At 44.9% G+C, this 25000-nt stretch overlaps 2 protein-coding genes across 3 annotated transcripts in view; one reads left to right on the top strand and one right to left on the bottom strand.

Moving 5' to 3' along the window:
* armc2 (armadillo repeat containing 2) overlaps positions 1 to 5108 on the top strand; it is a gene marked incomplete at its 3' end in the record, with an annotated part of 23338 nt that extends 18230 nt beyond the window's left edge. The window contains exons 12-17 of the mRNA XM_080832747.1: positions 570 to 870; positions 3000 to 3122; positions 3495 to 3608; positions 3919 to 4051; positions 4287 to 4426; positions 4954 to 5108. Of these exons, the coding sequence (XP_080688873.1) occupies positions 570 to 870; positions 3000 to 3122; positions 3495 to 3608; positions 3919 to 4051; positions 4287 to 4426; positions 4954 to 5108 (966 nt within the window). The remainder of the gene's footprint in view (positions 1 to 569; positions 871 to 2999; positions 3123 to 3494; positions 3609 to 3918; positions 4052 to 4286; positions 4427 to 4953) is intronic.
* Positions 5109 to 6818: 1710 nt separating this feature from the next.
* Positions 6819 to 25000, bottom strand: part of sesn1 (sestrin 1) — a 59359-nt gene continuing 41177 nt past the window's right edge. The window contains exons 1-10 of one of the 2 annotated variants that reach the window (XM_080831911.1): positions 14634 to 14876; positions 13586 to 13651; positions 13091 to 13291; positions 12437 to 12619; positions 10726 to 10956; positions 10245 to 10392; positions 9838 to 9950; positions 9448 to 9638; positions 9084 to 9228; positions 6819 to 8837 (exon numbers count right to left, since the gene is read on the bottom strand). In XM_080831911.1, the coding sequence (XP_080688037.1) occupies positions 8751 to 8837; positions 9084 to 9228; positions 9448 to 9638; positions 9838 to 9950; positions 10245 to 10392; positions 10726 to 10956; positions 12437 to 12619; positions 13091 to 13291; positions 13586 to 13651; positions 14634 to 14735 (1467 nt within the window). In that variant the 5' untranslated portion in view covers positions 14736 to 14876 and the 3' untranslated portion in view covers positions 6819 to 8750. Of the gene's footprint in view, positions 8838 to 9083; positions 9229 to 9447; positions 9639 to 9837; positions 9951 to 10244; positions 10393 to 10725; positions 10957 to 12436; positions 12620 to 13090; positions 13292 to 13585; positions 13652 to 14633; positions 14877 to 25000 lie in introns of those variants that run through there. The other variant, XM_080831910.1, reaches the window with a different exon arrangement.

Raw genomic sequence — 25000 nt, 5'->3', positions numbered from 1 at the left:
GAGGGCTGTTTGCTGTTGTGGTTTTATTGAGGCACAGTAAGATGCTGCTCCTGTGTCTGCTGGCACAAGCACACATACAAGCACACACTTAACACATCACGCAGTGTGCTAAATACCTCATGCAAGAACACTCTGTCCCCAAGGCCTTCTGTTTACAGCATCATTACCCACCCACACACACACTCTCACACACTCTTTCGCTAACACACACACACTCTTTGGCTCACACACACACACACAGTTGTTGTTTCAGCAGTGGAAGGGTGATGCCTGTGTGAGTGTTTGAGACTAAATCTCATAAAGTTGAGAAGTCCCAATGGGTTTGAGTGTACAGACAGACATGTTTTGGTCTTTAAAGAGGAATGAACACACACTTGCTGTGTTTGGTAATTTCCCTCTTCTTCGCCCTGATGTCTGCCATTCTGTCTCTCTCTCTCCCTTTCTCCCTCTGTTCCGCTCTCTCCTCCCTTCTTCTCTCTCTCCTCCCTTCTTCTTTCTCTCCACCAAATCTACATCCAACCCCCACTCCACCCTTGTTCTTCTTTCCCCATCCCCCTGCTGTGGTGTAGGATCTGGTGGTGCGGTTGCTATTCACGTTGGGGAATCTGGCCGTCCGTTGCCCAGAGGCTCAGGAGTGCATCTACGAGGAGCGAGGAGCGGTGAATACCCTCCTGCGTCTCTTCTCCCTCTACCAGGAGCCCAGTGTGGCCCCCCAAGCTTCCTCAGCCGTGCACAGACTTGGGGCCTCTGAGAGGGAGGACATCCTGGTGAAGTTGATCAGGGTGTTGGCCAACATCTCCATACACCCGACCGCAGGCACTGCTCTGGCAGCCAGTGAAGAGTGTGTGGAGTTGCTCCTGACGGTGTTGGGTAAGGGCGCCCCCACGAACACACACACACACACACACACACACACACACACACACACACACACACACACACACACGGGCACACACACGCACACACCCGTTCACACACACACAGGCACAAACATACAGTACACGCACATACTGACAAAACACACCACACACACAGACACTCACAAAAGATGAACAAAAAATACACACCACAACACATTCCAATGGTCATTTATATAAAAACACAAACAACCACTCTCATTTATGCTCTGAGACATGCATTAATCAATACTCGGAGATGTCTCACAGAAACACACACACATACACACACACACACACACACACACACACACACACAGGTACACATATAAAATGGTTTCTAAACACCTAAATGCAAACCTTACGTGGACATAAAAAACATTATGTTCCAAAACAGGATGAGCACCCAAACAAAGCCGCACATTAAAGTCTCTCTGCACAGGATGCGTTTGCAGTCAGTATGTTCGTACCGAGAAACGCAACTACTGGTAAGCAACAGAGAGAGGCCGTTTGTTTCCCCAACTGTAAAGTAAAGGGGTTATTTCACACACATCCTGCATCGCAGCTTATCAGCAACTGAGAGGACAGCCTGTGTGTCTCAGAGCTGAAACACTGCAGGAAGTACACAGTAAACTGGCAAGATGTATCAGAGAACACACACACAAAGAGATTTCCAGTTTTAGGTTATAAGCATAAGCCCCCTCCGCTATAGCCTGATGTCCTGCTCTCTTACGAAGGACATGGAAGGAGAGAGAGAGAAAGACAGAAAGAGGAAAAGTAGAGAGATAAAATGGGTACGTTTGTGTGATCATGTCAGTACAGCTAATTTGTATTAAACTTACTTAGGAGAGAGAGAGAGAGAGAGAGTGTGCAAGAGAGTGTGCCTATGTGTGTGTTTATCTAGGCTGAACAGAAACAGCTAGTTAAGGTGTTGAAGCTGCAGCTGTTGGATTTGTCATGGATTTGATGATGTGCTGTGTTCTAGACAAAGCATTGTGTGGAAGCAATTTAAAAACCAGAGGGAGACAGAGCGGCAACGGGCAGACAGATATATAAAGAGAGTCATTGTGAGAGAGTGAAATAGAAACAGAGGAACGGGAAGGAGGAGAGGGGCATGAATCCAGAAAAGAAACTGATAGAGAGAGTTTGATGAACAAAAGGATATTGAGAATTTGAGTGACAGAAACTGAGAGTGAGAATTCAAGAAACAAAGTGAGAAAGGAAAACAAAAGGCAAAACGGAAAGACAAAGAAGAAAGCGAGAGAGAGGGCGAGAGAGAGAGAGAAAAGGACAATCATGGCTGATGGAGGTGGCCACACCAAAGGCTCTGTTCCCGTCAACAGCCCGAGAGAGAAAGCCACAGTGACTCAGGCAGGGCCCTGCTGCAGCAAACCGCACTGCAGACAAACAAAGTAAAATGACACGCACACACACACACCCGTTCATGCATACATCACACACACACCACACGTTCACGCATACATCACACACACACACATACACACACACATACACACACACACACACACACACACACACACACACACACACAAACACACACACACACACACACACACACACACACACACACACACACTTCCATGCATTACACACATACTATACACGTATAAACACACTCACACAAAAACATGTACACACATATACAGCACGTGCCTGCATACATACACACAGACATACAGATACACGCACAAACAACATGTATGACACAGACACGGACAGACACACACTCACACACACAGACATAAATACACACACATATGCATACACACACAAGCTCTTCTGATAAATTCACACCGGCCAACCCAGCCTCTGCTGTGTCATTGTTTACGGGATCCTCTCAAAGTTGAGCTCCTTCTGTGCTATCAGTGATGGGAAACAAACCACACAAACCAAGAACATGTGCACTTGTCAAACAACAAACATGCACACTCTCTTTTTTATTATAACAAACATTCATTCTCCTCTAACCATGCTAAAAAAAACATTCTTCAACTTATGTGTTTGTTGGTGTGTGTATGTGTATTCGTGTGTGTGTTTGTGGGTCTGTGTGTGTGTGTGTGTGTGTCTGTGTGTGTATTTCAGAGCAAGGTTCAGTGGAGTTGAGTGAGGAGCTGATGGTGAATGCGGCCGCCACCATTAACAATCTGTCCTTCTACCAGGGAGAAAGCTCTGTGGTCCGCAGAAGGCACACTCGCATCTCCCACTGTAAGTGTGTGTGAGTCTGTGTGTGCCTGTGTGCATATGTGTATGTGTGTCTGTGTGCATTTGTATATGTGTGCGTGTCGCTGTGTTAGTGACAAACACAGCAACCATGGCAGTCATATTTTACATATTAGTGAGTCCTCTCCTCTCTATACACTGAAAAAAAAAATCATTTTGTGCTGAACTTCTCTTCAAATTTACTGTGACTTTCTTTCTCTCTCCCTTTCTCTCTCTCTGTCTCTGTCTCTCTTTCCCTCCCTCCTGGTTTCTCTCTCTCTCTCTCCCTTCTTCCCTCCCGCTTTCTCTCTCTCCTTCCCTCCTCTCTCTCTCTCTCTCTCTCTCTCTCTCTCTCTCTCTCTCTGTGTCTGTCTGTAGTGTTGTTGAAGTTGTTGTTGAGCTGTAGTATGGCTGCGGTGCTGGAGGCCACTCGTGTGTTTGGGAACCTGTCTCAGATCCCAGACGTCAAGCTCTTCATCATGGAGCAGAAAGGTGTGTTGCAGCAAGCCATCTTTCTTTCAGTGAATAATCATATGCACACATACACACACAAACACACACACACACACACACACACACACACACACACACACACACACACACACACACACACACACACACACACACACACACTCTCACACACACAGAGACACATGGGTATCACTCACTAACTAACACCTAAACCAATTTCACATTCTGATTCATTCTTGCTGTAACGCTCAGTATCCTCTTATCACAAGTATGTGTGTGTGTTTGTGTGTGTGTGCCTTTCTTGCATGTGTTTATGTGTGTGTGTTCTCAGTGCATCAGTTTGTCGTGACGCTGCTGGACTCTAAGAGCTCAGATGTGTGTTTCTCTGCGTGTGGCGTCCTCATCAACCTCTCAGCAGAGCCACACAACAGACACACACTCAGACAGGAAGGAGTCATTCAGAAGTAAGACTGAGTGTGTGAGTGTGTATGTATAGATGATGCTCATGATCACTGAAGGTTACTCAAATAGCTAAACTACCAGATATGACTATTTCTATATGACTATCTGTCTCTTAGTTGATTCTCTTAGATAAGGATGATGTTATGATTTAAACAGTGCTAAAGTACTGTTTAAAGTGCGTTGAATAGTTGAATAATTAGGTGTTGATCATGTGACCTTGTGATCCTCTCCCTATAGGCTGGGAGACTGCTTGCGGGACTTCGGGCCATTTGATTGGCAGCTGGCTGCGCTGCTGTGTCAGACCCTGTGGAACTGTACGGAGGAAAACATGGAGGATGAGACAGAGGAGCTGCTTCACACACTCACTATGTATCTAGGTATACAATGATTGATTGGCAGTTGAGCTCAAATATCAGCAACCTTTCGTCAGGATTGAGACCTCAACCATTCAACTTTTAGATCAGGGGTGGGCAATTAATGTCCCCAAGGGGCCACATGTGATAGCGGGACTGTTGTGGAGGGCCGGATCAATAGGCTGAACTCAATTCAGCATGAAAAATTAGCATGTTTTTGCAGTATTAAAGGTGTGCCCAGACGATCAATACACATGGCACACACACACACACACACACACAAGAACAAACTTGCAATGCAATAGTATAAGTATACAAATTAATAGTAATATACATTTTTATCATTTAACGTTTGATTCCTAATTTACCATTGACCTCTGCGGGCCGGTCAGGGACAGCCAAGGGGCCGCACTTTGCCCAGATCTGTTTTAGATGCACATGCATTGCTCCTTTGTGTGCATTAAACTGGACCATTGCCCACCTGCGTTTACAAACTCCTGACGTGTGTTGGTACTTAAGTGTTTGTGTATGTTGTGTGTTTGTACACTCAGACGAGGAAGAGGCTCTGTCATGGTCGGCCGACAGCGCAATGCGTGAGCTTCACCAGGCATGCTGGGAACTGGACTTCCGTCCTGTGGCCCAGAGGCTGCGGAGGCGGATCCTGGGTCAGGTCACACCATCAGAACCAATCAGAGAGCGGTCTTGAGTCGCTGCATTTCCTGTGCGTCTGTGATTTGTGTTTTATGTGTCTGTGTTTACATCACTGTGGTGCGCTAGTCAGGGTATGCACTGCACTTTAATAGTTTGTATGGTAATTAATTATGAGATTGGCCCACATACTGGTCTGTGCTTCTTACTGAAGGTGTAAGGTAATGAACAAGTGTAACTGATAATGAACTCCTTGCACTTTACCCTAAGAAAAAAAAAAAAGTGATTTAGTGTTGTGCAACTGCTGTTGTGATGTTTGTTCAACTTCCTAGGGCTGTGAAACAAAATAACACTTTTTATTGTTCAAGCTGAATCTGTGTGTTGACTTAATTGTCTGAACAACAAGTACTGAGGCAACAGAACAATGCCTTCAAATGCATGTATTAGAAAGACACACACACACATGAATTCACATCACATCAAACAGGGCAAACATAGCACTCCCCTTGAAACCCACCACTTCCCCAACCTTCATATGCTTAACAGCAGTTCTAGAACATTAAACCATAAAAGCACACACACACACAGAAGGCATTGTCAACATCCATTGTACAAACATGTCCTTAATGAACGGCTAAGGTCTTGACGATAAAAAGCAGGTTTATGGGAAGTTAGTCAGTCTCTGCCAGAACCGATGACATAATGGGAACCGTGCAGTAATCACCGGCTGTCTTATGCCGACCCTGGACTTTCCGGGCCTTTCTGGGACATAACCCCCCCCCCCCCCCCCTTCAGAAAACAAAACTGTGCCTCTAAGATGAGAGGTAGGTGATGTGAAAGGTACTTTGAAGAATCCACACCTTTACCTGTCAACAGTAACCCTGACCCAACAGAAATGGTTGGTCTAATGACCTTGTCTCCTACTGTGGGTTTTCTTTTTTACTTGAAAGGAACTATTTCAGCTCCACTGCTGTGCTGACCTCTGAGGTATGAGTCTGGTGCAGGATGACTAGGCCCGACGGTGGCGTTTATAGACCAGGGACTTTTCTGATTTAAGATCTCTCTTTCTCCAGCCTCTTTTGTCTCAGCCAGTTGTGGAGGTCCTGACCCAGACATTACTTCACTTATAAAGTGATCACACACACCAACAACTTAGGGCAGCCTCAATGAGAAATATTGTCGGGACATGTTTTATCCATTACACATACATGCATAAATGTGATTGTCTATGCTAAAACAAATGCCCCTGCTCTGAAGGTCTTCCAATCACTAGCAGGATCTGGCCACACTACACTGACACACACACTGCTGCACCATTGCACCAACTTATCACGCACGAATAGTGGCACAATTGTGGCCGTCACTGGGCAGCATTAATGACACAATACTGTTTCTGCATGATAGCTACAATGTCAGGGACATTGTACACATCCATTTTTCTTTTATGTCTGCAGTAGTGCCCTTCACAGGCTTGTAGTGTTGCTGAGTGTGGATTTCTTGACATAAGAAACTGGTGATTAATACAGAACTATTGAGGAAGTGCTTCTGTCACTGCAGAACTGAAAAACTGACGAACAACTTTAAAAGTGCTGAAGTGGTTCAGACGGTAAAGCCAGTACGCTTGAAAGAAACTCCCAGAACGAACAGTTTTGGTGTCAGGAAGGAATGGACATTGGCTATTTTATGAGCATGTTATGGTTTGTCTCCCGAGTCATATTTGATCCATGTCTCAGAAATCAGGAAAAAAAACACAAACAACACACAGCAGTTCAAATCAATGTTTTATTGTTTTTTTTTCTTCTTATAAAACTCAGTAACTGACGTCAGACTCAGAAGTTTGGTTAAAAAAAAAAAACACCTCTGCGCTTGTTTAACAGCCCTCTTTGCAAAAAAAAAGTACCATCCCCCTCTTCTCTTTTCTCTCCTCCATACTTTTCCTCCCCACACAGATGCCAACAGAACTATACTGTTTTTTAGTAAACAAACAAACAAACAAAAACAGTAACAGTGGAGATCCCACCACAACCTAACTAAACAAAAACAGAAAAAATAACAAAATAAATCTGCTTAGTTACACTGGTTATGTTTGAGAGTGACAGACGACATGCAAGCGCGTCTGCTTTTGCACATGTGCAGACACTCGCCTGCATGATAAGCTCAGTGAAGAGCACTTTAATGAGAAAAACAAACCAACAAACAAAAAACAGGAGGTATTTTATATCTTGCTTATACTGACTGACGACCCGAGCCACGATTTGAAGTCGTGATCTGGGTATCTGGGAGGGTGACCGTATCCACTAAATGGGATGCGTACAAAAGGAAGACAAGCCGATGGTCGAACGTCAGGAAGCGCATCATCATTTCGGCAGGAAGACCAATTTTCTTGAATTTTTTTCCACCTTTTAATTTTTTGTTAAATGTAAAATGGTCACCACACCACACTGCTACTATAAACCAAAGCATATCGCTTGTCTAAAAAAAGTGCGTTTGATTTTTTTCGAACGTTTGAAATTTCCAACAACAAAAAAAAGTAAGTTTCTGTTTTTGACATTTTTTTCTTTTTTCTTTCTTTTTTTTGTATTTTTCCTGAAAACACTTGAAATGTCACAACACTGAAACAAAGTGGTGTTTTTTGTTGTTGTTTGTTTTTTACAGTAAACCTTTTAAACTGGGCTCAGGCAGCGATTTCTGATTTTTTCAATTTCTCTCTCTCTCTCTTTTCAGTCGTTCACATCCAAACACACACACACACACACACCCATCCTCACAGACAAACATACACACATTCACGTTCTCTATGAGTTAGCTTATACATATACGGGTAATGGGGCTGGGGATTGAGGATTTGGGATAGGGGTTGGGTATGGGTATGTGGCAGAGTTATGGAGTAGGGTTAAGGGGGTCTGACATGGGTATGTGGATATATGGTTGGGGGAGGGGGGTGGGGGTGTTATGACAGTTGAGCAGCACCAACAGGTAGCCTCTTAGCCTCAGGGCTCTCTGTGGTTCAGGCACTCTGTTAAAATAAGTAAAACTCCAGCCTCAAGCCGCCTCCCAAAACACATGAAAAAAAAAACACACGCACGAAATGACAAGAACCTTAATGCAATAAAAAAAAATTAATCTTAATGATAATGTTGAAACCAGAGAGCGAAGCAAGGTAAAAATATGCTAGTGCAGTTTGTGCACAGGAAGGGGGCTGGGCTGGGCTGGAGGAGTTTTTCTTGTCGTCGCCCCCCCCCCCCCCCCCCATACTTTTTTTCTTTTCTTTATCTTTTCCTTGACTCCACACTAAACTGGAAGTGTCGTTCCTCTGTTAGAAACATCACAAGTCAGTCCGCAGGCATCCTCAACAGAGGAAGCGTGGGAGGAGAGATCATGGTTCAGGCGCCCTCTAGTGGCCAGGATTTGGCACTGCGCGCCGGACACCCTGTAGTGGGCTCAAACACGCACCTCTTGCAATAGATGTATATTTTTCCTTCCTTTTCTTTTAGTCCTGTCATTTTCATTTTACTTTCTCTTCCAGTTCATCTCTGCATCCTTCAAGAAGGTGATGATGATGCCTCGTCTTGAAGATGCCACATTCTCGCGTTTCCTTTTCTTTTTTTTTTGTTGTTTTGATTTTCTTTATTTTTGTAAGTGTCCCACAAAAGCAACAATGATAAAGAGTAAAAACAGGAGGAAAATGACAAAAAGCACTTCATGTCATGTAGCGGGTGATTGCTCTCAGAGCATACAGCAGCTCAGCCTGCATGCGCGCTTCCATAAGAAGCAAGTTTACATGTACCTACGGAGAGAATGAGAGAGAGAGACGGAGGGAGGCGGGGAGGGGGAGAGATAGATAGATACAGTTATAAACACATTCTCATGAATGCCAGCCTAAAATTCAGTAATTATAATGCTCTATAATAAATTAAATACACTAATTTAATTTTGTTCGCTCCTAAAGCCACTATCTATTTGGAGAAGTCTCTTAACCCATGCTATGTGGCTAGGTTTTGTATCTGTGTGTGATCACATGACAAAAGCTTACTTTTTCAGAGTGCTTGAACTGCCTCCAGAAACTCTCGTACATCCTCTTTGTAGTTTTCTCTGGACAGCAGACCATGGTCTTGATGTAGACCTTGAAGCTTCGGTCCAGAAGCTGATTTATCTCTCCATAGTCATAATCATCATATCTGAAGTGATAAAGAAATCTGTAAGCATTGCAACACGTGGTAGCACTCATACAATTCTATACACATACAACACATAAAACACGTAAAAGCTCAATGAACTGACATTACACAAGATTACTAAATAGTTGTATTATAATCCAAAAAGTAAAAAGCCTATTTTGTATTTATGGTGCATGGATAAGTGTCAAATAGGTATGTTAAACTATTCAAGGTACGGACCGGATTCCGAACATGCAGTGGATGTAGTTCCATATGGCTCTCCGGAGCATGCTGGTGTCCACGCCCTGGTGCATGGCCATGGTGTTGTACGTCAGGTTGTAGGCCATCTGGAACTTCTCGTCCAACAGCTGACCAACGTCCGGGTACAGCCGGTTCACCAGGGAGTAGCCGTGGTCCTCCCAGCTGTAGTCCTGCCGACACCAGAGGACAGAGGGTTCCACGGTCAGCCAACACAGCAGGAGGGTCATAGTGTCTGGTTTCATGCAGACATGCGTGCGCGTGTGTGTGTGTCTGTGAATGTGAAGTATGTGCACATATGTGTATGGGTGCCTACATATTGGTGTGTACATAGATGAACCTGTGCGTTTGTGTGTGTGTGTGTGTGTGTACCTGCACTCTGAGGGTGGGTACATGCTCTCCTCTCCTGGAGAAGTCCTTGTAGCCGTAGCTGGGGTCCTCAAAGTGGCGCGACACGTCTCTGGATGGCACACTCTCCTCATCCTCTGAACACATCACAACACACATCCTCATTAGACCTCTGACTTCTGATAACACCCAGAACCAATCATCTCAATATTAACCTGCTGGGTTACAGTACAACCATGGGAGCACAACTACAGTAGCCATTAAACTATGAAGGTATTCTAAAAATCCTGAAGGAATTGTGAAAAAATCTCTCAAGTTCAAGTTTGTCATTAGGCAAGTGAATGCAACGGAACAGCTACAGCACCATTGAGACGGAATTCTAGAAATGGAATGTTGTATGAATGGAAAGAATGTCAGAACGTGTTGATTACCTGCGGTGGCCACCAGCATGCTCTCTGTCTTTTCCCTCTCAAAGCGCGTGGCCATCTCCTCCTGACTGGCCTCCTCCTCGTCACGGCACTCCTGCAGCTGTTTCATCCGTTCCATCAGCACCTCCACCTCACCGCCCACCTCTGTCGCCTGGGATCACACACAAAGAGCTCATGTTAGCCTTCACGACACATGGAGATCAACAGCATTTGCACCGAGCGCCCTTCATTTGTTCTGTGCCATTAAGTTTCTCAGTTTCCACATCATGACCGCAATCATGCCCACACAGACTCTCACTCCCTCTTTCTATCTGTCCATTCCTCCCACTGATTAGAACACACACACACACTGGGGTGAAGCATGTACACAACTGGACACACATACACCCTGTTCTTTCCATGCACACATTCTCCTTTACTTAAGCACATATAAACACACACACACACACACACACACACACACACACAGCCATCTTCCACTCACCAGGTGGTTACGATCCATCTCATGGGCGACACCGTTGCCGTTGGCGATGTCGCAGACGCAGTATCCACTAAGCGATGGCGGCCTGAAGGTGTGCCCTCCATCTGTGTGGATCTCTGGGCTGATGCCGCAGCCAAAGGTGAAGCTAGCCAGTGAGTGGTAGTGGGTCAGCAGCACCACCGCGTGGATCAGCTCCGCCAGGGACCAGCTGTGCTCCTCCGCCTTCAGCAGGTTCTGCAGGACCAAGCAAGAGCAGAACCCTCAGTGAACGGTCTTCTAGGTCCAATATATCAATCAACCAACGATTCAGAACCAGTTTCTGACCTCAGCAGGTTCTACTAGGGCAGAGCAGAACCCCAAAGTGTACAGCACCTAGATGCGAAATGTCTATCAACCTTTACCTTTGTAATCCAACCCCTCCGTAAAGAACCTCTCCGTGTTTAGCATGTTCTAGAGGGACACAGCGACGCAAAAAAGCAGAAACCTCAGTGTACTACTTCTAAATCCAGTAATATTAAGTGACCAACATTTTAGATCTGTGACAGATGCTACAAGCAAATCTCTATGTTTTGCTCTTGTATTCATTAATATCAACAAGGCAAGTTTTTTAGACCTGCAGATGGCAAAACAAAGTGCAGGAAAGGCCTCAGTTTATTAATGAATCAATACACTCCCTCTGGAGACAATGATGTCAATGGCTTTAAGCAGGTTCTGGCAAGGCAAAGCCTCAGTCACTCAATCAATGTGTCAGTTAACAGACTCCTGTTGCCAATATTACCCATTAAGTTTCATCATCCATCAGTCAGCAGCTTCTGGAACCTTACCAAAGCATGACTCAAAACAATGAGCAAATTACATCAGCTGAACAGTGCTTTAAACCACCTGCTGGAGTAAAGCAAAGCCCTCAATCACTCAGTCAATACATCAGCTAGCTGCTCCTAGACCCAAACCAAGGCCATGACTCAGTCAATCAATAAGACGCTAATATCTGCCAAGCCGTGTTGTAGGCCTTTAACTGTTTATGTTGGAACCAAGCAGTTCTTTCCACCAGTTTCCCCACTCACTTAATTGCCCTATCAATACGACACGTCACAACTTCTACCAGCAAACAAAGTCAATGACGCAAGGATTGAGCGATCCAGTAATATGAATCAAGCAACATCAACTCAAAGTTCCATGAATCCATCAATCAGTCCACTGAACTGTTCATCCGACAGCTTCTACAACCAGATTGAATTCAAAAATAAATTAGCAAGTAAATGTGCCATTTAAACAGTGAGTGACAGTGACAATACTTGAGCTTGGTTTTATGCTCATGTACAGTATGCAGCGCTGTTTTACATCCCGCCAAAGCAGTTCAAGCATGTCATCAGCAAGAGAGGTTAGAAGCTAGCTTCCTGTTTAAACCCACATGTTGGTTGTTTCCATAGCAGGGCATTTAAACCTCCTGTTTGACCCAAAGCAGACAGACAGCTGTGATTGAGTGGTGGCAGAAAAACAGGCAAAATACTCTGTTAAAAGGTGAGGTCATTGATGTTGCGTAAGCACGAAAGGGTGCGGTGAGACCATATGAATGGGCATTTGTGTGAGAGAGAGAGAGACAGAGAGAGAGACCGTGGACGAGAGAGAGATCAATTGAGAGAGAGAGAGCATGCAAGAGAGAGAGAAGGTGAGAGAGGGAAAGAGAGAGCGAGGTGGAAGGCTGGGACCATACCTCGATGTGTTCTTTGGTGAGCAGCCAGGGCCGGTGGGCCAGGATTTTGTTGAGCTCGCCTAGCATCTGGAGCTTGCAAGGGGCCATGTCCAGACCCTTCAGCCATTTCTGGTCGCCCCCCACCTGCAGGAAGTCGTTCACATGCAGATTCACCAAGTACGAGCACTGGTGCCGTGCTGCAGCCTAGGAGAGAAAGAGAGAGAGAGAGAGAAGGCACATATAATGTCTCTAGTTCTCTTTACAAACCTATTCCAAGTGTCTATCGTTAGAGTTGGTGACATACACCAATATCAGGCAACAACTGGGAGCAGTGAAATATAGAGAGTGAATCTGAATGACTCATGTGTGAATGTGTGGTTTGCATACTTACAGCTGAGATTGTGTTTTCTGTGTTTGTTTTGGGGTTACAACTGTGTGTGTGTGTGTGTGTGTGTGTGTGTGTGTGTGTGTGTGTGTGTATTGTTGAGTGCAGGGCATGAGTGGACAACAGTTTGGGTTCAGACTCAGAGATAAATCTCTACATATGTGTGTGTGTTTCTGTCCCTTCACCATGATACTGACGTAATCACCATAGTGCATAGTGTTTACATTGTGAGTATGTTGGTGTGTAAGTGCTCTCATTCATGTGAGAGTGCACTTGTGCATTGCCCTCACCATGATCCCAATGTAATGGCGATACTGGAGTGACAGTGGTCCGTCCATCTGGAGCAGGTAGTGCTGCGTCCGGAGGAAACTCTCCAGGTACTGCGGGTGGAAACCCATCACCAGCGAGATGTTGTCTAGACGACCAAGCGTTGCAAACGCGTCTTCAAATATAGACACCATCCTGTCGTCCACTTTGCTGACTTGGAGTATCTAGGGTAACAAGGGCACAGATGCGTTTTACTATGGGAACTGGAATATGCTCAGTCAGCACATTTGTTGAAAAAAAAAATCTTAAAAAGTAAAGCTGCTCTAAACCGCACAACAGGAGGAAATTCATATATTCTTTCCTAAGCAAAACAACTAAGTCATGTCAGGGCCTCCAAATCACCAGCTTGTGGTCAGCCAATGAGTTAGGGTAGAAGTTGGAGGAAACAAACATAAACTAACGGCAAAATCACTGGTAAGTTTTTTTTATCTTTGCGTTGCCCACGGCTCCGTACTCACTTCCTTCTCCGGGATAAATCTGCTTGGTCCACTTCCCAGCGGTCTTGGAATCCGCACTCCCATGTCCTTCAAAACGCACATAAAAATATAAAAAGGTCACAAAACAATAAAACACACAAATAGAAAACACATGTAACACGTAACATGTCTCATGAATCACATTTTCTTGACTTGACAACAGGAAAAAAAAGAATACCACTCAGGTTATACCCCTTGGATGAATAATCATGTCATTGTAGGGCAATGACTTCTAGTGACAGCGCAGTTTGCCACATTAATCTGCTGTCAAACTTAAAACTTCATCAGACCAGCAGCTGTCCGTTACACAATAAGCCCTGTCAAAGCGCACAAAAGGGAGCACATAATTGAATTGCCCTCGTATTCCTCGGTGCAGTCAGTCCTCTGCAGCTATTTGCTTGCAGTTCTATAGGTTCAGCCTATGCAACAAGGCGAAAAGTAACGCCAGCCAATCCTAATGACGTCATCATACATCAATACTCCGGTGTTTAAAATCCGCCACAGCAAAATATGTGGTCTGAAGATTAACATGATAAACGCGTTAATTGTCTCCAAAACGAATCTGTTCGCTTTGGCTTAACAGCGCCGCTTTTTCTTCCTGTCATTCTTTGCGCTAGAGCCGCTTCGACGGGCTTCGAATGAATGACCCAACGCTGCAGGACAAATCACCACTAGAAAGATAGCCTACATTGGAACCTTACAGTTTGTTTCACAAAACTGACATCTAATTAACCATAGACACACAGACTCTCAGCGTTGGCTGATTAAAATGGGGACGAAACGCACGGCGAGAAAAAAGAGGTTAGAGCTCCGAACTCGTAAACAAGGCAGCACAAAGAAAAGAAACCCACTGCAGCAGCAAGTACCCCTTCCCCACCAGAGGCTTGAGCTGAAGCAACGGCTCAAAAATGTCTTGAAACTCAGCCGCTTTTCCTTCGCGTATCCATTGACAATTTAAAAAAGATGCATCCACTTTAAGGTATAGCTGTCATTAAACGCTTTCCCAATTTAGCCTTTCTTTTTGCCTTACCTTTTTGCTGAGCCGTTCACAGTGTGTGCAAATTTTGAAGAAGTCCTTCACTGTTAACGAAGTGTTTTTCATAGTTTCTGTTGCCGCTGTTGCTTGTCTCATTTTATTTTGTTCCAAAAGAGTCTCCGTTATTGGGTTGAAAAAGTTATTATTCTTGGGGATTCTGATTTTAATCGATAATTTCCGCTGCCCAGCTTTGTTCCTTCGGGCAGTGCAACGACAATGTAGACTTGTCAGCTGTGAAGGGTCTACAGCAGAATATCGTTGCTCCTTTCCTTTTCTACTGGCTAAATAAGGGAGGCCCAGTCTGTTTGACGCGCTGGCCAGCCAATCGGAAACAGAAAACAACAAGCCTCTGTCCAATCATGTACATCAAGGGGCGGGATATGACGCTGTTCAGACTGGAAACGTGAGTGAGAGGAGGGTATGTGATCATATTATCGAACTTATCAGTGCTATTGTTCATCCCAGTCAGTCACAGTAATCACTTAGAGAGGTGTATATTTAATACAATTGTCGCTACGAACATGCAAACAGTTACCAATTTTCACTGAAAAGAAATATTTCTTTCTAAGCCTATCCTTCATCTTTTTGGATGTGGGTTAATTATCAACAAGTAATATTATATCTTATCTACAGACTTAACGTTTTGCTCCAAGGAACAAATAAATAGAAAATGATTCCTTTCCTTTCCTGTAGAACAACAAATCACTTACAAGACTGATAGAAAGCCAGGGAGGCGTTTATGGCTCTGGGCAGACGACGGGAGGGGTTGCTTACTCAGATCAGTGTCTTTTCCTCAACAGTGTCAACAACGGCACTGCGGAGCCTGAGGTGAATACCGTCTATCTAGATGACGACATCGGCCTACCTGCCGAACAATGCAAAACGCAAACGGCCAGTGGGCAAATGTGATCAGCGGGCAAAATCACACAGCAACCAGAGCGGAGGGGGGGGGGGGGGGGTGATGATAATATTTTCACACCTGCAAGAGCCTACCTCTCCACTAGTCCCTAACAGGATGGCTCTGTTCCTGCCTCTGCACCAACATCTAGCGCTGGTGTCACAAACTGTCACCATAGGGGCTGCTAATGCCTACCTGTGGTAATCCAGACAACCCCACTTTCACCCTGTTTTTCAACTGCAGTTATGTCAACCTGGAGTACCCAAAAGGCATCACATTTCATCTGTGGGTAAAACTATCCATTTTAATTTGTATTATATAGATTTCTTTAAATATATATATTTACACACATACGTATATATTTTAAAAAAAAATCTCCTTCCCATTTAGAACAATGGGAAAGGGAGGACAATCAGGTGGCTAATCCGTCACAGCATCTTGTCCTCCCCACCTCCCTCAGGTTTACAGAGGAGACTGGAACAATGACAAAAGGTGGGCCACGGCCTGTCTTAGCGACTGACACAATAACCTTATCGCATTCCAGCACAAGACCTTTGCCATATAGATTGCTTCATCTAATAATAAATCCATCAGAGGGAGTGTGTATGTGTGTGTGAGAGAGAGAGAGATAGTAAGTGTGTGTGGGGATGGTGGTGGAGCTGTTGGAAGACTGCCTTTAGATAAAAAAAATAAAAACAAACCTTGACAAACAAGTTGCATTGGGTCTGCACGAGCGAGCCAGTGAGTGGGTGGCGTGAGGGTTGGCCTGCGGTTTGGGCTTGCTGTTAAAGGGGGGACCGCAGATTTTGGCATGGCTTCTACTGGCAGTCTACAGACACAGAGTCGCTATTCAGCAGGTTCATTGTGTGCCCCTCCGCAGCCACCCACCCACCCTCGCTCGCTATAGGGGTGTTATGAGGTGGGGGTGGGGGGGTAAAAACAAGCTCGGACCACAGTCAGCACTCTCCCAGGGACTGGGTAGCCCCTCTGAGCCCAGTGGCTCAGCAAAGCAAGAGAAGAGACTGGTCAGCGTTTGCCTTGCGACCCTATCACCATCACCCCACCCCCTACACTCCAACACACCGGTACACACACACACACACACACACACACACACACACAGTCTCTCTCACTCTCTCTCACACACACACACAGTCTCTCTCTCTATCTCTGTCTCTCTCTCACACACACACACATATTAGAGAAATATGCCCAGCCTGAATGATTGTGTGAGAGCCAAAACCTGAGGGCTTCACTGTACTGAGAGAGCAGAGCAGCTCAGGCCGCAGGGACTAAGGGGCAACCCCGAGCCACCCAGCCACCTCCACTCAGCTCACGACCAACAACGCCTCAGCATGACACACACGTGACGTGACACTCCTGCGATACATGGATAGGGCCCAGTGATGAGCCTTGGGCTGCATAGCCAATGGACCCTATTGGACTTTAGGTTGGTACGACCCATCAGGGTAACAAGACGTATTCATTCACCTTCCACACGTTCCTATGGTTCATCCCCATGGTGAAGACTTGAGAGACGACCTTGATCTCGGGTGGCTTTCTCGGCATACGTCCACTGAGACTGTGGTACTGCGATGGCTCACGGCACAGTGTCTGGCTAATAGGTCGTAAATATGCCGGGACAGGGACAGGGACAGGTATGAGGTCATCAGGCACTCAATCCTCTCTAAATGCAAATAGGCAATCTGAGGAGACTATGGCCATCCTGTTTCGAGGTCACTGCCTGCATCCCAAGGTCAGTGTAACTTAAAGTGATGCTAATATGAATATAGTATTAATATATTCAGTCAGTTTCTATGTAACTCTTGAGAATTGATGGACAGCGCCTGAAGCTTTAGCTGACAGGCAGCACTGAAGGTGTCCGGGCAACTGGACAAATTATGGATAAATCCAGCCTAAGTAAGAATGCAGATATGCTGAATAACCAGAGTAGTGATTTAGTGCTTTCATAATCTCCACAGATTAGTTTGCCGCAGAAATATTTAATTAATTTTTTTCAAAGGGGGTCCATGTGTTGGAGGAAGTTTTAAAGGGACGTTTAGCTGGCTCAGGTAGACATCACACAGTACTCTGTCTGCAAAAGCTGTCACTAAAGAAATCCCCGGAGTCCAGGACCTAAAAAGCCCTGGATTATTCGGTCAGTTTGTTACATAAAACACACTCTGGAGGGCTGCAGCCACTCCTGAGTATGAAAACACACACACACACACACACACACACACACACACACACACACACACACACACACACACACACACACACAAACACACACACTGCGACCATGGTGATATGAATGTCTCTGAGTGTGCCGGTAGCTTTATAAGGAAGCAGCACATAGTCATTATGCTCCTCTAACAAATGCACACTTTACACCTAAATTGAAAAAAATTTGGCCTGTAAGTGATTGTAGCCCTTTAAACAATACTCTTCCAGCACCATTCGTTTTGTCACTTTGTCACTCTGTTTCATTTATTTATGTATTTATTTGGCCTTTTTTTTTTTTGGAGTAGCAAAAGCTCACATGACAGAGGTTTTACATACATGCACAAAAGCAAGTGCACACACACACACACACACACACACGCAAACCAAAAAAAAGGTTCTCCCACAGCTCTTTACCACAAGCAGATGCTCTGGCCTTATAACCTTCCTGTATCTGTGCAGCCTGCTCCCTTACACACACACACATACATGTTGAAAAATATTGTTTTCCAGACACCAAACAGTGTGTTGTACATCTGAAAAGCAGGACTGAATGAGTGTGTGAGAGGTTGGAGTTAGGGAGTTTGAATGGCATTTTTACTGTTCTGTTTTTTTCCTGAGAGAGGCTGTGAAGGAGTTAGCAGCTTGAGCTGAGAGGCAGCCACCTCCAGCTCTGTGCAGAGCAGAAAAAAGTGCAAGAAGAGAGAGAGAGAGAGAGAGAGAGAGAGAGAGAGAGAGAGAGAGAGAGAAAAAAACCACAGCTGCTCGGATGTTCAACAAGTGGCAGAACATTTTGCCGGTCAGGGGTGCTGCGCTGTGTGCGCTGCTTAGCGCTGCGCTGCGCTCCCAAACCAGTTCCAACCTGACCTATCACTGAGCAGAGGAACCGAGAACTGACTGGGGGAGAGCGAGAGCACAATGACATAAGCCTAGCAACAGCAACTGGCCAATCAGAGCGCAGAACAACACTTTCAGGGGCCAATCTTTTTCTCCCTCTCCTCCACAGTGCCCCCTGCCCCCGCCCCCTCCCTCCTCCCCTTTCTCTAGTTCCTCTAACAAAGGAGAGAAAAAAAAACTCTGAGTGAGAAGTTGTGTGCACAAGCATATCCCCTCTCCGCGATGCAAAGTCATTTGTTTTTGTTACTGAATGCATTTTTTGTGTCCCCTGCGTGGGCTAGACTGTAAAAGTAATATGTCTGTGGAAGTTATGCGAAGGGCTTTCGCAGGGCCTCACTGTCGTTTTAAACTTCCAGTTTGACACGCATCCAGCGGGAGAGAAAACTGAAATCTCCCCCCCACTTCACTTAGCCATAAAGAGTTGAGTTGCTCTTTCAAACGGACTCATGCCTGTTGTTGTTTTTCACCAATGTGAGTATTTCAGCTAGGTTGTTTCAGTGCTATGCACGCCTGCTTTGTCGTGTTTGAGCAAGACACACACACACACACTCTCACACACTCACTCTCACACACACACACACACACACACACACACACACACACACACACACACACACACACACACACACACACACACACACACACACACACACACACACACACACACACACACACACGCACAGAGAACACAGTACATGCTGGACTATATGTCAACAGATCCATACATTCACACCAGTAACTCCTGTTCAAGTTCAAAGACTAAAAAACTGCAGACTCAGACTCTCCCTCTCTCTATCCATTTCTCTCTCTATCCTTTTCTCTCCCTTGCAAACACATAGACACACACACACACACACACACACACACACACACACACACACACACACACACACACGCAGAGCCCCCACCATTCCTCCTCATTGGACACATCCAAACTATGCCAACCTTCTGTTTGAACTGTAATCACTGAATCCCCTTACAAGTCTCAGTTAAGGCAGCTCCAATGTTCAATACCTAAATTGAGCCAAACTTAAAATCATTGGCATGCAGTCTGACCCCCCCCCCCCCACCACCACCACCACTACCCATACACACACACAAACACACACAGACAGACACACACACACACACACACACACAGTGAGAGCTACATGTTGGACGTTAGACAGATTTGCCAGGCCCTTGCTGAGGTAAAACAATATGAGGACATTGAACCAGACAGAAAACAAGTTCAGTGACCAAAGGGGTGTTACCCGTACATGTGTTAGTGGCAAATCTGGGTAAGGTAAGACTTCTACTGAAGTCCACCTACTCATCCACTCATTCCATATCTCTGCCTCCCCTGTCTTGCTTTCTTATTCACTCGCTTCTCCCGTTCACTCAGACTCTCTCCCTCTCTCGCTCTTTCCCTAAGAGACTCTCTTTCACTAACTGTTCCTCCCCTTCTTCCTCTCTTTCTTTCTCATTATCATTCCCTCATTCTTTCATCCATCCTTTCACACTTCTCTCACGTCCCCTTTCAGGTCCTCCTCTGCAGCCCCCCCCCCCCCCCCACAATTCCTAAACAGCTTCAGACTCTTGAGCCGTACCTCTGCCATATCTGACTCGTATCCATCTCTGGAGCCCTTATAACCTACAGTAATATGAGGAGTTGATTGATACTGGGTGATGATTTTCTTTTGATTTGTGTATTATTTTGCTATCATTGGCGTTTTTGTCTTCTCTTTATTTTCGTCTGTGTCTCATTTTGTCTCTCCTGGCTCCACTTTCTGGGTCAGGCCAGCACTAATTGTGCTTTACCCAAGGAGAGGAAGAGGTGCAGCCTTTTAGGAACAAAGGCGTCCGTGTGCGCGCACACACACACACACACACACACACACACACCTTCTGCAAGTCCTGAGGAAGCAGCACGCCCCTGGCATTGACCGGACAGCAAGCTAGCTTGCACGCACCAGCACTCATATACACACATATTCCCCCAATCACGCATACACACACACACTTACACATTGCACCATCACGCCTAAATCACAGACAAATATATGTATATGTTTAAGTACATTTGGCTCATTAAGCTTCTCAAAGTGCATAGTTCATGTAGTCTTAATAAAGGACAGGCCCCAAAAAAGTGGGGAAATATTAACAAAGGTCTCATCTACAGGGACCTGCATCCCCACCTCGTACTCATCTCTCTCTCTCTCTTTCTCTCTCTCTCTCTCTCTGTCTCTCACTCTCTCTGTTTGCCTTTCCCTTCCTCCCTCTCTAATTCTCAGTAGTCCAGTGGAAAGGCGTAGGCCCTGCGCTCCACACGTGAGGAAGCCCGAGTTCCCGGGGAAGTTATTTCAGCAGGCAGAGACCGCAGCTGTCACAACAGCACGACTAGTCACACAGAAATCATGCAAAAACAGAGACAGAGAGAGAGAGAGGGAGTGGGAGAGAGAGAGAGAGATAGAAAGATAGGGAGGGAGGGGGCAGAGAGAGAGAGAGGGAGAGAGAGAAAGACTGAGAGAGAGACACAGAGAACAAAGGGTATAAGACTCATGGTTTAGGACGAAGGCATTTTCTCCAAGCAGCTATCTTTAGCCTGACATGAAACAGAAAGGCCCACACGCACACACACACACACACACACACACACACACACACACACACACACACACACAATATAGCCAAAATCTTCTATCACGGTATTGGACATTTTATATCACGGTTACGGTATATATCATGGTTGACGGTATCACGGTGACCATATTTGAGTTTGTGAAAAAGAGTACACTTCAGTGGTGACGAAATGTGTCCACAGACATTGGCTTCACAGTATGATCATTTATTTATTGACCCGTATGAACACTAAGGTGCAGAAACAATACTGCCTCAATAGGCTATTGGCCTAAGCAATAGTGGCCAGTATAAGCCTACTTTGTACTGAACATTTCCATTGAATCTTTATATACTACTTTATATACTTTATATTTAAACAAAGTGCATGTAGTGGCATTTAGTCCAGTGCTTATACACTGTGGCTTTCAGTGGTTCTTTGATGTACTTTCAGAAGATAACTACTTTCTTTAAATGTTTGTTCATATGTTAAAGCAACAATGATGAGATTTTTTTTCTTCTTATATGGCCCCATATTAAAATAAGAACATTTAGAAGTCGGCCATTACACATATGCCCCATTGACCGCTTCAGCCCATTGTTGCGACGTGCCAACGAAAAAGTGCATCTTTAACTACTAATATTTGACCATCATTGAGAAAAATTGAACAGAATCTGCAAATAAATGGCTACACCAGACACTTTTCAGTCCATATTGTGACCGACCTGTTTTCAGTAGATTGAATCTTTCCAAACATTCGAGGATTACTCAACAAGTAGGCATGACAGTATTGCAGATCATGTGCTTAAATATTGAACTGGGTATCGTATAATGGGCCACCCCAACGTTTGCAGGTCTTTAATTTCTTTATATTCACTGCTGCGAAAACGTAATGACAATCAACAGGTTTTTTTGCTTTTAATTGACGTCTTTCATATAATTCCGCAAGTAGTCTGGTCATTTAACGTCAGCAAGTAATGGGTTTCTACGCAACAGCTGAAACTTTAAAGTTCTATTGGCCTGAAGAACAATTTTTTTCTAAGCGGAAATCACGAAACAGCTACAAAATCGTTTAAGAGGTATTTTGGAGGAATGTCTTTTATCGTTTTGGCGAGTAACTGTATAATAAGCCAGATGATGTATAGTTTTGAGGTCATTATCAAAACATTTCAAAATAAGCCTATATAGCGGTTGAAACGGTAGGCCTATAGCCAAATTTCTCCAGGTAGACACATTTCACCGTTGCACTGTAGGCTATATTCCGTCATACCGCCCAGCCCTAACACACAAGTGTTCCACCAAGATCTCTGAGTGTATAATGCTATAACACATGCACACACACACACACACACAGAATGTTTTTCACCTAGACCTCCCTCTGGATCTTAATGTTTTATGTTATACATTAACAGGAATTTCCACTGATAACCTGGTAAATCCCATAGGCTGTACTGCAGCCCCAGTACTGAGGAATAACCGATTTCCCTCGAACTTACATGAGGTGTGTATAAGTTCAAAGAGCACACACACACACACACACAAAAACAGCTTTGGGACTGGGTTATTCAGTTGCACGTGTTTTTCTATAGCAGAGAGATCAGAGTAAGAGATTAGAAATCCTGCCATGTTTAGGATCCTTCTGTACATTGAAGCAGGCCTCTGTAAGGGTGAACTGTGAACTTGACTCATGATTTTGGAGCAGGTCATCTACTCTACCCATCCTGGGACTTCTGATCAGGCTGATCCATGCGAACGAACTGACCCGGCGAGTGACTCACGTTAGCCACTAGCTGCCCTTAGCGGCCACAGGAACAAAAGGCAGCGACCGCTCTGAGCCTGCTGACTCGGCTTTTTCTGCCTTTTCGGTGTGTCATTTCAGCTTATCCCCCTCGATCGGCATGTCCCCCTTTGGCTTCACAGAGACAGTGATTCATACAAAGTCCCCACATCACTGTGGCCACGGCAAGGGCAACCACGCTAACGACTTGGCGGTGGCGCACGAGCGAGCAGTGCAGAGCCTAGCGTTAACAGGTTGGCAGGGATAGCACTGGCAAACAAAGAGAGTGAGAGAGAGAGAGATAGACAGGGTAAGCACGGCTAGCTGGGTTAGCAGAAGTAAAAGTCCTATTAAACTCTGTGAACCTGAGCCAGTGGAACAGGGTCACTACACAACGACAGGGTAATTACACACACACACACACACACACACACACACACACACACACACACACACACACACACACACACACACACACACACACACACACACACACACACACACACACACACACACACACACACACACACACACACACACACACACACACACACACACACACACAAAATGGTGTCAGTGAAGTGGTTTAATAGGCCCTGTGGTCTCAGCTGCCTAGTAAGTGCATGGCAGCTGTCCTGATGACAGTGGTGAGGGGCATGTTTGCCAACAGTGTAGTCGACTCACCAAACCCCAGGAGCCAACGCCATTGTGAACAGCACTTATTCCCACCACCTCTCAATATGTCATTCCATTCACACACCGAAAGCCATTCATTTAGCGCTATTTTACTGTAATGGTTTCACGTGAAAATGGAAGCTCAACGATAAAGTTGAATCGTTAATCTATCCCCTGAACATTAATGATAATATTCTGACACAGCTCCAGTCAACTGGAACCATTGAATTAATGTGTTTGAGAAGAGCCAGGTAGAGACTTTCATTCACTACATGGATATCAGACATTGCCCCATTGATGTCACATGATTTCTCTCAGGGTTGTTTAATGTCTATGTGAAGTCATTTTACATCCTCTGCAAGTGGTTATGATCAGTTTGAACTCAAGACTGCCTTTTATTGGTGAGCTGATTTCAAGAAATTAAACTTTGCTTCAGGCTATACAGCAAACAGTGTTTCCTGGTTGCTATGGTGCCTAGTTGCAATGCTAGCTAGTTAGCTGGCTAGCTTAGGAAACCTTTGAATAGCTGGGATAGTTCATAGCTAGGTTGAGTGGCATGAGACCTTGCATGTTATACACATCTCACAGAAGTTCCCCTTCGCAGCATCCAGTTAAATAAAGTCTGGTGGGGATACACAATATTCTATAACTTTATTGTTATAGAAGACTGAGTGGGCATGAAAAAGTGTTAGGCTATCTATCTCGTGTTGTTTTTACCTGATACATTAATTGGCTTCGTATGTGAAAGAGTTTTAAGTCTCTCAACTTTTCTCTCATTCTCTTCCTTTTCTCTCTCTCTCTGTCTCTGCTTTCATTTTTGTCTTCATATTTTTCTTACTGATTTCTATCTGCACAGCAGTTTATCACACCTTAGTCTTTATCTGTCACTCTCTTTTTCTCCCTCTGTCTCAGTCTTTCTTTCTCTCTCCATCTTGCTCTCTCTCACTCTCTCTCTCTTACTCTTTGACTTTTTGTCTCCCTGTTTTTCTCTCTCATACTGTCTGTTTATATTGTTCTCTCCCTCTCTCGCTCTGGCAAGGTGGTATTTGTTTGGTTTAATGGTTCTGATAAGGATATCAGCTGAGACTTGGTCTGATTAGCTAATGTGTAAGAGATAAAGATAGGGAGAAAACTAGAGTGTGTGTGTATGTGAGAGACTAGTGTCCTATGGTCTCTTATTCCCCATGGTAATAACAGTGGTGGATATTTACCAAAAATATATATCAGCACACAGACACAGACACAGACACAGACACAGACACAGACACAGACACACACACACACACACACAC

The sequence above is a fragment of the Sprattus sprattus genome (assembly GCF_963457725.1).
Source record: "Sprattus sprattus genome assembly, chromosome: 2".
NCBI lineage: Eukaryota > Metazoa > Chordata > Actinopteri > Clupeiformes > Clupeidae > Sprattus > Sprattus sprattus.
This window is presented reverse-complemented; position numbering and strand designations above follow the sequence as displayed.